Source organism: Bubalus kerabau, chromosome 6 (assembly GCF_029407905.1).
Source record: "Bubalus kerabau isolate K-KA32 ecotype Philippines breed swamp buffalo chromosome 6, PCC_UOA_SB_1v2, whole genome shotgun sequence".
In the NCBI taxonomy this organism is placed as follows: domain Eukaryota; kingdom Metazoa; phylum Chordata; class Mammalia; order Artiodactyla; family Bovidae; genus Bubalus; species Bubalus kerabau.
This window is the reverse complement of record NC_073629.1, coordinates 31,676,202-31,688,984: the sequence shown is the minus strand read 5'-3', so window position 1 is coordinate 31,688,984 and position 12,783 is coordinate 31,676,202. Positions and strand designations below refer to the sequence as shown.

Genomic DNA, 12,783 nt, shown 5'->3' with positions numbered 1-12,783 from the left:
TTTAGGAATTTAAACTGTACATATAAAGGCCATGGGGATAAAAATCTAGCTGTAGAAGTTTGCTGTCAGGCACATTTTAAACACTACATACCAGCAACACATACCAAAAGATAGTAAACAAATGTCTATTTATTGTTCATCAACTAGAATCACAGTAAATTAATAACTTTTGATCTAAAAAAGAAGCTTCAACTTTCAAATGGATAATTATTTACTCTCAGACACTGCTAGGACCTTGTGTTATGTAATCCTAAAGGCTCTTTTGGTGCATCAGAGATCTCTTAGGTAAGGCAGACATTATATACTAACACTGATGGGTACAGCAGACAGTGAGTACACACTCCACATTAATTTTAGCCAGTACTTCATGGAAGGACACTGCTAACAATTACTGTATCTCTACTCCAGATTCTAGATCTCCCTCCTCTCTCTATTTTACCTCCTTCCCAATGCCCTGAGAGACCATCTCTCCCACTGCTTTTCTATGATCTCAAATACACAGCTGCATATTTTTTTCTGCTTGTTAAATGGACGGGATTCTCTGTTTAGTCCATTTTTTTCCATGCCAGATTACACAGTGAGGTCATTTCACTTTGAGACACACACTCGCCAATCAGCACCACTGCAAGCAATAGAGTTATGGTGTGATCAGTAAGCTTTCTTTTTATACTAAAAGGAAGTAGAAGAGTCAGTTTCCAACCCAAATATCTATACTCCCTGAACACCAGTAAAAAGTCATCCTTCTTGAAGCCTGACCCAGAATCAACTGTAGTCTCAAACTCTTAGGCCTACAGCCAGTGGCAACTTAACACATTATAATAGTTGACCTTCAGGGAAAAAGAGAAACCAGTGCTCTCACTACTGGTGCCAGAAGAAAACCAGCTAATCTTTAAGGCACAAAATAAACTATTCTTAAGGCAAGAAAAGAAACTGTGAGGACACAGGGAGTTATAATGGAGGCACAAAGAGAAAAATATAGAAACTGCATTACCAAATAAAGGCTAATATTTCTATGGTTCTCAGTGCTTTTCTATTTGGGAGTATAATGAATTAACATTTTCTTTTTGGGTTTGAATTCATTACTTGGTAAAAATGCAAAGATGTACAAGACATGTCTTTTTTTATTAGGCTTAGAGACTTAAAGGGACTTCTCTTTGGTAATTTTGCTGAGTCAGTGACATTAATTAATAGGTTTATGTAGAAAAGTTAATAATCACAGGATACTCTCTTTAAAATCAATCCTCAAGTACTTTCTGGGCCTGGGTCAGGAAATGGGGAAGCCGTTCAAAACTAAGGGGTAAAAATGAAAATAAAGGTCTGTAGATGGTTTTACATCCAAGGTTGGGAAGATCAGTAAGAATATGCACATATAATAACAAGGAGGACTTTTGAGTGAAAGGGCACATTCTGAACCCAGGACAAATGTCTCAACTGTCCTATCTTACCTACTTATTCCTTATCCTAGGGGCACTCTTGAATATAACATTCAGCAAATCCTTAGAACTAATGATTTCATTTAAATGGAAAAACCAAAAGGCTTTTGTACAAAACAAGGAATTTTTTTAAAAACCCCAAAGAAAATGCATTTAAAAGGGCTGGATTATTCTTTAACTAGTAACAAGGGTTAACTTTACCACCAAAAGTGATCTACAAAGACCAGCTTTATAATTTATGACATTGTATTTTCAAAACTTTTAAGCAACAAAAATATAGCTCAAATCACCAAAAACTTATGTTTGACATATTTATGGCAGCAACTTTATAAATCAATTCCTGTAATTTACTTTATAACAAATACCTTCCACTGCTCAACTGGTTTAGCACAAACAGATCAGAGATGGTTTCTTGTGTGTTTTACAAATATTCTACACAAGTCCTTGAGATCATACTTACAGCTTTAGCAAAAACACCCATGATTTCAGGAAACTGGTGTGTAAGAAAAGCTATCATTGCTGTAGAAGAACATAGTCCTGCTGTGAAATGGATGAAAAAAGGAATCTCCTTCTTTGGGTAAACAGAAACATGATGAAATGCTGAAAGAGAGAAAAGACAGAAATGGATTTTATTTCAGAATATAGTGTAAGCCAGTTTTAATATTTTCAAGTGAAATCCATTTCTAAAAACTAAAATGGGAAAGTTAAAAAAAAAAAAAAACAAGAAGTCTCTGGTCAAGCAAGGTAGAAAGAAGTTATCCATTATTTATAGCATCAACAGCACATCTACATAGATGACTATTGGGAACTGGGAAAAGGATGGCATTGTGGGAAAGAGCAGTAATTGTAGTCATGCTGAGGTGGTTTTGAAAAAGAGCTTTGTCATTTATTAGCTGTGTGATCTTGAATAAGTTGCTAAACCCTCTAGCGGTTGCCATGGAGTTATGATGAACACTGTAAGCACTTTATAAAGGTGTTTTAATTTTTGATCTTTGGGAGCTCAGACATGAGTACAGAGATCAAGAAATAGACATGTGGTTGGAGATTTCCTAGAACAATCAGTTAATAATTTTACCCACTTATGTGGCATTTCATTGAGCACTGTAAAAATCTAACCAGAACATCAAAGTCCTAGATTCTGAACATAAATGGAGTCTATTGTCTTATTTTCACATTTACACATTTACAAAGGTTATTATTTTTCTAGTGATTAGATATTTCATTACCAATAGTATTCAAGTATTTTTATCTTATTTGAAATGTGAAAATACTTGAATAACAATGATGTCAGGAACCTATTACAATGATTGGTACACAGTAGGTGCTCAATAAATGTCTGTTAAACTGAGAGCTATTCTGGGACTTCAGTTGGCTGCTCACAGGGTTGGACACAGACCGAGGAATTCCTGATGTAATATCCTGCATATGTAAGGAATGACTAATTCAGTGCTGAATCAAGGTCAACTATAAATTTAACGTTTTAAAACATAATGATTCACAGAGAAGATTACACCTAAGTTTCCTTCAGTAGCCAGGATATTTTTTATGTATTATATACTATCTTCAGAAAGTACATACCAAAAAGCAAACTCATTAAAAATGCAGAAAATTTCCAGAGCCTTGTGTCATGTTTAAACTAAAAGCACACCAAATCTGAAATTTTTTTAAGTTAGAAACATTAGAAGCTGTGAACAACACTGTGCTTTCAGCACCCCAAAAAAATCAGTCCCCTTTGCTCTGTCCCTCAGCCATGAGAGGCCAACTTCTAGCAAATCAAAAGATAAAAACCATGGTATTTGCAAAGATAGGGAACAAATACATACGCCAATGTTACTATAGTTGCTTTTGTGTAAGACAGCAAAATAAATAATATTAATTAAACGACAGCATGTTGTGGCTTACAAAGTGCTTTTATTTATATTATTTTTTTCAATAATCCTAGGAGATAGATAGTATTATTTCTACTTTATGAGGTAGAAAACTGTATAGCTTTAATAGGATAATTTTCTAAAATATGAAATTTTTATACTATAGGAGAGATCCAATTGTTTCTTTTTGGATTGCTTTCTGTAGATTCATTTGTCAGTCAATGTTTGGCTAATACATCAAAATAATGGATGACTAGTACAGAAACACTCCCTTAGAAGTAAAGTTCAAATTTCATCACTGACATGTAGAGAAAAATTTATCAGGAGGCATAAAAGACAACTAAACAGCTATGTGAACTAAGGGAATAGTTCAAGTCTGAACTTATGAGGTTCATAAGCAAATTCCAGAATGCCTTAAGTCATATCAAGGTTGAAGTAGAATTGAAAGCAAAAAACCTTAAGTTAAGTACTCTTGGGAATTAAAGCTCCACATTAATAAAAACTTGTTCATTTTATCATAAAGACAGAAAAAATACTCTAAGAATATACAATATAATCAAACTACCCCCCCCCTCCCAGAACATCCCTCCTCTCATAGCTCCTAGAATTTGCAAATGAGTAGACCCCTAGAATGGAGAAGGCAATGGCACCCTACTCCAGTACTCTTGCCTGGAAAATCCCATGGATGGAGGAGCCTGGTGGGCTGCAGTTCATGGGGTCGCTAAGAGTCGGACACGACTGAGTGATTTCACTTTCACTTTTCATTTTCATGCATTGGAGAAGGAAATGGCAACCCACTCGTGTTCTTGCCTGGACAATCCCAGGGACGGGGGAGCCTCGTGGGCTACTGTCTATGGGGTCACACAGAGTCGGACATGACTGAAGTGACTTAGCAGACCCCTAGAAATAACAAAGTCCTGCCATTACACAAACTCTCCGTTCTTATAGCCTGAGGCTCTGACAATACAAAATAATGACTTGATGACTTTATTCACATTACTATGAAAGCTTGCCTTATAGTATCAGGCAACTTCTGTAATGATTTGGGGGGCATTATTTTAGGTTAAATGTATTAGCCTAATGTAATACACTCTTGTATTTTGATGTTCCACAATTAAAGATTCATTCTTTTGCCTTAAATATCCTTGTTCCCATTAAAACAGAAAAACAACACCTACTACCACCACCCTCTCCTGAGGAAAGAAAATATTTCTAACACTAATGACCTTCTAATTGCCAAAGTCAATGGATTCTTCTCAGTAATTACCTTACTTAATACCTTGGATACTCCTCCTCACTTGCAATTTGTTTTCTCCTTTTAGTTTATAGGATATCTAGTTCTGGTTCCTGTCCTGTCTCAGACCACTCCTTCACTGAATCTTCTGACTCCTTATTGGCCACCCATTCCTTAGAAATTTTCATCATGGTTCACCCTTAATTTGCGTCTCACACTCTATACAGTTTCCCTTAGTGATCTCATTCACTCCCAGAAAATAATGACCCCTAAGTCAGTTTTGTGATGTAGCGGGAAAGAGATATTTTGGTAATTTTGTTTACATGACCTGATCCTGTCGCTAGGCCATAGCAGACTGGATCAGGGATGAACACCTGGGTAAATCTGATTTACTCCCCCAGAAGTTTTAGAAGCAGGATTGAGATATTCTTCATTCTACATTATCCTCCTGAATTGATGACATGTAAATTCAGAGCTGCACCGGAGTATCAAGCCTGGCTACATGTGTCTAAGAAACAGAGAGCCAAACTGCAAAGAGAAAGATAAAAATGAAGCAGATACACTGAGAGAAGCAGAAATGAAAGTCATACAAAGAAAAGAGGGAGCTGGGGAATAAAAAGGAAAGTAAGAATAGGAGAGACTGAAAAAGGCAGTTAGAGACAGAGATACACAGAGAAATGACTCCTTATAGAAATCCTTATAGCTTTCTGGTTTTGGTCTCTTCCAAAGTGCAAGTATAATTGTTGTCTTTGTGTTCTTTGAGATAACTCAGGCTTCTTCCAACAAATTCTCTTTATTTTTAAGCTAAACTGAAGTGGCTCTCTTATACCCAAAGAGTGCTTACAACATTTACTACTTATAAAACATATATTTAATAATATACATATTATATATAACTTACAAACATATCTTAACCCCGTGTATGTTGAGATATAAAATATAAAGGCTATGTATGTATATGTTAGATTACAAAATAAAATATTTAAGCATATAACACACACATGGATGTGTGTGTGTATGGTTGACATGTCACATATGCAACATACTCAAAAATAAAAATTGTGGGAGAAAAATATCAGCATACTCAACTTCCATAAGCTCTCCTAAGTTTTTATCTATCTGTTCGAACTTTGCAGCTCTTAAGTCTGATGGCTGTAAAACTGCAACTTTCCTTCCTAGACTTTAGTTCTAATGAACCCAGAATTGTAAAAACTGTGGTACAGATTTATTTTATAAGAGGAAACTAGTGTTTATAACTGTCAGCATCCTTACGTATCAGTTAAATCATAAAAAGGCTAATTAAACAAATTTACCAGCTCATAGAGAAAAAGAGTGAGTGGATGATAAGACAGCTGAGACAAAAAGCAGACTATTCTTTCAAAAGTTTAGCTTCCTAAAAGCAGGAACTAGACAAAAACACTTTCAGCAGTCATAACCCTTATGTATTTCTTGTTCTCCTCTTGACTCTATTTCTTTTTTTTTTAATATATTGAGAAGTACAGTCCCTCCAATTTCACTCTACTTTGTAAAGATTATTTTGACTGTTCTGGGTCCTTTAACATGCCATATACATTTTGGGATCAGCTTATCAATTTGTAAGAATTGTATTGAATTAATAGATCAATTAGAAGAGAATTGTCATAAAAATAATATTGGGGCTTCCAATCCATAAACATGGACTATCTATTTCATTTTCTTTAATTCTTCTAAGCAGTATTTAGTGGATTTTAAAAATCTCAAATTTCTTTTAATTTATTCCTAAATTGTTTGTTCTTTTTGATGCTACTCTCATTGGGTCTGTTTTGCTGGTATATAAATATATGACTGAGTTATATATATATATGTATATATATATATCAATATTGTATCCTGCAACCTTGCTGAACTAGTTTATTAGTTCTAATAGTATTTTTATGGAATTCATGAAGATTATGTCATCTGTGAATAAAAACAGTTTTACTTCTTTCTTTCAAACATGAATGCCTTTTATTTCTTTTTCTTGCTTGGTGGCATTAACTAGAGCCTTTACTACAATGCTGAAGAGAAGAGAGCAGACATCCTTGTCTTGTTCCTGATCTTAGGGGGAAAGCATTCAATCTTTCATCATTAAGTATGATGTGAGCTGTGGGTTTTTCATAGATGCTCTTTATCAGGTTGAGGAAGCTCCCTTTTATTCCCAGTTTGTTCAGAATTTTTATCATGAATGGGTATAGGATTTTTGTCAAATGCTATTCTCCATCTACTGTCCTTTATTCTATTACATTTTCAGATGTTAAAGCAACCTCGCATTTGTGAGGTAAATCCCAATTGGCCATGGAGCATAATCCTTTTTACATGTTGGTGGATTCAGTTTGCTGACATTTTGTTGAAGACATTTGTGTCTATGTTCATGAGAGATATTGTTCTATAGCTTTCTTGTAATGTTTTGTCTCACTGTGTTGTTATGGTAATGCTGGTCTCACAGAATGAGCTGGAGAGTGCTCCTTCATTTTCTGCAAAGAGTTTGTGAAGGATTGGTATTATTTCTTCTTTAAGATGACTGCTTATAAGAAAAGAAAAACAAAAACTTTCATCTGTGTGTCCTTCATTGAACCAAGTACAAGGTTTTACCACAAAAATATAAACTAAATTATGCAACTATATCCAAGAACTGGTTAAAATAGTATTTAAACAGTATCCTGAACTTCAACCAGAGGTACTTTTAAAATGAGAGAATACTATGAAAAATAATCTCACAACTAATTTTAAGTTTAGAAAAACTTGAATATTTACTTACGAGGTAATAGCTCTCTATCAGCAGTCTCTGTGCAGCTGGGATAAGGATAAAATAGATGGCCTTTCTCTAATGGATATGGAATCATTCTAAAAGCTGAGGGAAAAAAATATACATTTGTTGACATGCAATTCAATCTCACTTTCATCATCTACTATAATTAAAGCTATTTTGGAGATGTATTTTTAAAATTTATTTAAAAAAAATATTTGTTCAGTTGTGCCCAGTCTTAGTTGCAGCATAAGGGATCTTCAATCTTCAAGGCAGCATGGGGGATCTTTTTTCTTTTTTTGAGGCATGTGGAATCTAGTTCCTGGACTACAGGTGTAACCTGGGCCCCTGGCATTGGGAGCATGGAGTCTTAGACAGTGGACCACCAGGGAAGTCCCCCACATAGCATTTTATTTTCTTTTTTAAAGATGCATTTTACATGAAAGAAACAAAATATGCAGAGGAACAAATAAGAAGAATAAAATTTATTTAGAGAATAGTGAATGATCTAACTGAAATAAAACTAAAGGGAGTAGTGGAAGATAAGACTGGCTGTGTCCTTGCCTCAGTCTCCTCATTACAAACACAAAATACTTAACTCTCCACATGTGAATTCCACTTCTTAGGGAAATCACACAACTGTTGTAGTCATAACTTCTGTCAACCTAAGAGTTTTCAATGCATCCTAACTTCATATTTGAGCTGATACCAAAGTTTTCTGTAAGCAGAGCTTAATTTAGATCAGGGGTCACCGAAGTACCTAAATTAAGTATATAAAGGGGTCACCTTTGGTCAGACCTGGACCACTATCTGTTTTTATAAATAAAATTATATTAGAATATAGCCATGTCTCCTTATTTATATATTATAAAAGGCTGCTTCCATGCTGTAAGAGTTGGGTAATTGTGACAGAGACTATGGCCCACAAAGACTAAATATTTACCAACTGGTCCTTTACAGAAAAAGTTTATGCATCCTTTATCTAGATTATCATCCATTCCTACAGACTTCTTAAAGAAGAAATCTTTATTGATCTACTCAACTATCAAAATTATAAAGTTTTTGTTTTTCCTTTAGTGCTTGGATCTATGAACTTTTGTCAAAATACAGATTTTTGTTTTGCTACTGTAAAATTCAGCGACTTTTCCAAAGTCACAGAGCAAATTAAATCAGTGACACTAGGAAATCATTCATTAAGATGATTGTTCACAAAACACAAAATCAATCATATACTTATGGAGAACTTCCTACGTGCCAAGCAGGCTAGGCATTGATGACACATACAAAGTGATTAAGATAGACTACGTAGTTTTGAGAAGCTTGCAAACTATTGGAGAAAAAACAAAAGAAAATCTAAGTACCCCAAAACATCGAGCTCCTCAGTTTCAGTGGTTCTGCTTTCATTAATCTGTATATTGTCAGTATCAAGCACAGTGCCTAACGCTCAGCAAAAGTTAATACAGAGGTTCCCAAATTTTCTTGATTCAAGGACATGTGGTGCGCTTCATGTCTCAGTAATTTGCTATGATGCCCCTAGGCTATAAGAAGTATTTAACAATTCCACTTAAGTAGTGGATCTGATCAATTTCAAAAGCTTTTGTTCTAACAGCTTAGCAGCAAGTTGAAAAAAATACACATAAATTAAAGGAAAAAAGTTATTTCAATTTTAAATAACCATCATTTCTCCCTAATGGGATATATGAGCCTGTTGGACACCACATAATTTCTCAAACCTCACAATCACTTTGGATAATACCATCCTCATTTCCTGTTCCACACTGAGTTTTGTGTGGTACTTCCTTTAATCATAGCAACTAACAAAAACCCAGCTTTGCAAAGCTATGACAACACTGAAAGAAAACAGAATACTGCTGAAACCTTTAACTATCTAGAGCTACAGTTTCAATGGTGTATTGCTGCGTTTTTATGAAAAATTTAAAATCTCATGGCACTCTTGTGAATTTACTATAATATCCAAAAGTGCCTTAGTGCAGTGTTTGAGAACTGAGGAGGTTAACAAGTTTTAGTTGTTATTTAGAATGTGCATTGAATTTATTTTTGAATTTTCATCTACAGCTAATTCTAAAAAGTTACAAATGAGAGATGTGGTAGGTAGTGGAAAATAATTCAATTTTCCAAAGAAATATACAAATGGCCAACTAACACATAAAAATATATTCAACATTATTAATTACTAGGGAAATGCAAATCAAAATGAGGTACTATTTCATACCCATTAGGGTGCTATTACCAAAAAGCAGAAAATAACAAGTATTGGCAAGGATATAAAGAAAGTGAAATCCCTGTGCAATGCAAGTGGAATGTTACATGGTTCAGCTGCTATAGAAAACAGTATGGTGGTTCCTCAAAGAATTAAACACAAAATTATATGATCTAGCAATTCCACTTCTAGGAGTACACCCAAAAGAACTGAAAGCAAGAACTTAAACAGGTACTTATGTACCCATGTTCACAGCAGCATTATCTACAATAGCCAAAAGATGGAAACAGCACAAATGTCCACTGATGGATGAATGGATAAACAAAATTTTGTCTACGCTTACAATGGAATATTATTCATCCTTAAAAAGAATAAAACTCTTACACATACTTCAACAATATGGTAAATGAAATAAGTCACATATAAAAAGACAAATGTTTGATTTCACTTATATGAGATACCTAGAGTAGTCAAACTCAGAGAGACAAAAAAATAGAATGGTTACCAGGGGGCTGGGAAGGAGGAAACAATGAGGAGTTATATTTCAGTTGGTACAGAATATCTGTTTGGGTTGATGAAAAAACTCAGGATGGATGATGGTGATGGTTGCACAACAATGTACATGTATTTCACAGAACTGAGCATTTTAAAATGTTTAAAATGCTTTTATGTTATATATATTTTACCACAATTAAAAAATTTGGGGGGATTTCCCTGATGGTTCAGTAGCTAAGACTCAAAGTTCTCAATGCAGGGGGCATGGGTTCAATCCCTGGTCAGGGATCTAGATCCTACATGCCACAACTAAGACCTGGCAAAGTCATCATATAAATTTTTTTAAATAAATATTTTTTTTAAATTTTTTAAAGAATTAAGTTGATTTCAGTAATGAAAAAAGAGTTTCATATTGTACACATCTCAAAATCAAAAAAAGTCCAATTTAAAAAATATTAGAGTAACAAGCCACATTAAAAAATAAATGAAGGGATATAAATTTTAATTTTTTTCCTTATAAATATTTAATACAAGTGAACATGCAGCAGAATACCCAAATAGTTTTTCATCCTGCTTTTCCTAAATGTGGTTTTAATATAAGCACATTACACGTTTCTTCTACCAATAAACCAATGAACACCACGGAGTTCACTTTCAAACCAATCTGAACAATAAATCCTTAACGAAACCCAGACAATCTCATTAAAAAAAGAATGCCTGTGAATGCAATGAATAATCAGAAAGATTAGCATTGCATTTGGAAAAGAATACTTACTGCCTTCCCACGTGCACTGTAACAGATTAAGAGCACCTTCAATTCTCTTCCAGTGCTGAAGATGAAAGAAAGCATAGGCAATTGCTTCACTATCACCCCGTTTCAGAATGTGTTCTGGAGGTAAAATGAGACTTTTCATCTCTAGTAAATACTAGAAAAATAACATACACACATAGACACACCACACACAAAAACACAAATATTATGTTAAATTCAAACATCCACAAAAGTGTAGATTCAAATTTCATAAAGTTAACTTGATTTAAAAAACAAACATTAAGCTAGTTGAAATGACAAGAAGGTCTTACTGATAACGTGTATAAAATGCTTGTATATATGCAAATCCCAAAGATCAGAATACATCTAAAGGTAAAAATAAGGTAATAAATTACTTATGTGCAACTTTAAATACAAAATGGAAACTAAGCTGAAGAAATAATATGTGAGAAAATTATTTATTTTTCCAAAAAAGAATAAATGTAAAAAATTATAAAACATAATTTTGGAACAACAAGTTGTGGCAACATTTTTTTATTTCTATTTTACAGTGTGTGTGTGTGTGTGTGTGTGTGTGTGTGTGTCTCAGTCATGTCCAACTCTCTGTAACCCCATGGACTACAGCCCACCAGGCTTCTCTGTCCATGGAATTCTCCAGGCAAGATACGGGAGTGGGTTGCCCTTTTTTTACAGTGAAGGAATTTAATTGTTAAGAAGTTCAATTCTTAAACATAGTGCAAAGCACTATGCTTGTTAGGGAATGCCAAGACACTATTCTCTGGAGCTTCCTAATGTAATGAAAGAGACAGATTTTGGGGTGGGGTGGGCTGTGCTACGCAGCTTCTGGGATCTTTGTTCCCCAACCTGGGATCAAATCTGGCCCCTTGGCAGTTGAAAGCACAGATTCCCAACCAATGGACCACCAGAGAATTCCCAAGAAAGACAGATTCCTTAAATTAATTATAATCAGACTATGTGCTTTACTATAGGTATAGATACATATAGGGATATGGATAGGAGGCATTACTTTTTAATTTAGCTTTTAATAACAGCTTTATTGAGATATAATTTACATACTTTACAGTTCACCCATTTAAAGTACACAATTCAATAGTTTTTAGTACATTAACAGATATGTGCAACCATCACCACAATTTCAGAATATTTTCATCACTTTAAAAGGAAACCCAAATGTACTAGTGTAGCCACTACAGAAAACAGGAGGAGGTTCCTCAAAAAACTAAAAATAGAGTTACTAAATGATCCGGCAATCCTACTCCTGGGCATATATCTGCAGTAAACTATAATTTGAAAAGATTCATACACCTCAATGTTCATTGTGGCAATATGTACAATAGCCAATCTAAATGTCCACTGACAGATGAATGGATAAAGATGTTGTGTATATATATAAAATATATATAGGTGTATACATATAATGGAATACTGCTCAGCCATAAGAAAGAGTGAAATAATGTAGCAACATGGATGGACCTAGAGATGATCATACTTAAGGAACTAAGTTAGAAAGACAAGTATTATATGATATCAGTTATGTGTGGAATCTAAAATATGACGCAAATGAACTTTTATGAAACAGAAACAGACTCACAGACACAGAGAACAGACTTATGGAAGCCAGGGGGAGGGAGGTGGGAGAGGGATGAATTGGGAGTTTGAGATCAGCAGATGCAAACAATTATAGAGAGAAAGGATAAACAACAAAGTTCGATTTAGCACAGGGAAATATATTTAATATCCTGTGATAAATCATAATGGAAAAGAATATGAAGAAGAATGTATATATATGTATAATGAAATCACTTTGCTCTACAGTAGAAATTAACACAACAATGTAAATTAACTATACTTCAATAAAATAAATTAAAAAAAAAAAAAAAGAAACACCTCTCCACACCCAACCTCCCTCAGCTCTAAGCAACCACTAATATACTTTCTGTCTCTATAGATTTGCCCATTCCAGATACTTGATACA

General features: G+C 34.2%; 1 protein-coding gene across 14 annotated transcripts in view; it reads right to left on the bottom strand.

Moving 5' to 3' along the window:
* The window catches only part of ST7L (suppression of tumorigenicity 7 like), a 143,742-nt gene that overhangs the window by 73,383 nt on the left and 57,576 nt on the right, over positions 1 to 12,783 (bottom strand). For 13 of the 14 annotated variants that reach the window (XR_008715677.1, XM_055584729.1, XM_055584730.1 and 10 more), the window contains 3 exons: positions 10,791 to 10,941; positions 7,312 to 7,404; positions 1,894 to 2,033 (listed from right to left, as the gene is read on the bottom strand). Coding sequence is in view for 13 of the 14 variants with exons in the window: in XM_055584729.1 (XP_055440704.1) it covers positions 1,894 to 2,033; positions 7,312 to 7,404; positions 10,791 to 10,941 (384 nt within the window). In the remaining variant the exon portion in view is untranslated. Of the gene's footprint in view, positions 1 to 111; positions 623 to 1,893; positions 2,034 to 7,311; positions 7,405 to 10,790; positions 10,942 to 12,783 lie in introns of those variants that run through there. The other variant, XM_055584731.1, reaches the window with a different exon arrangement.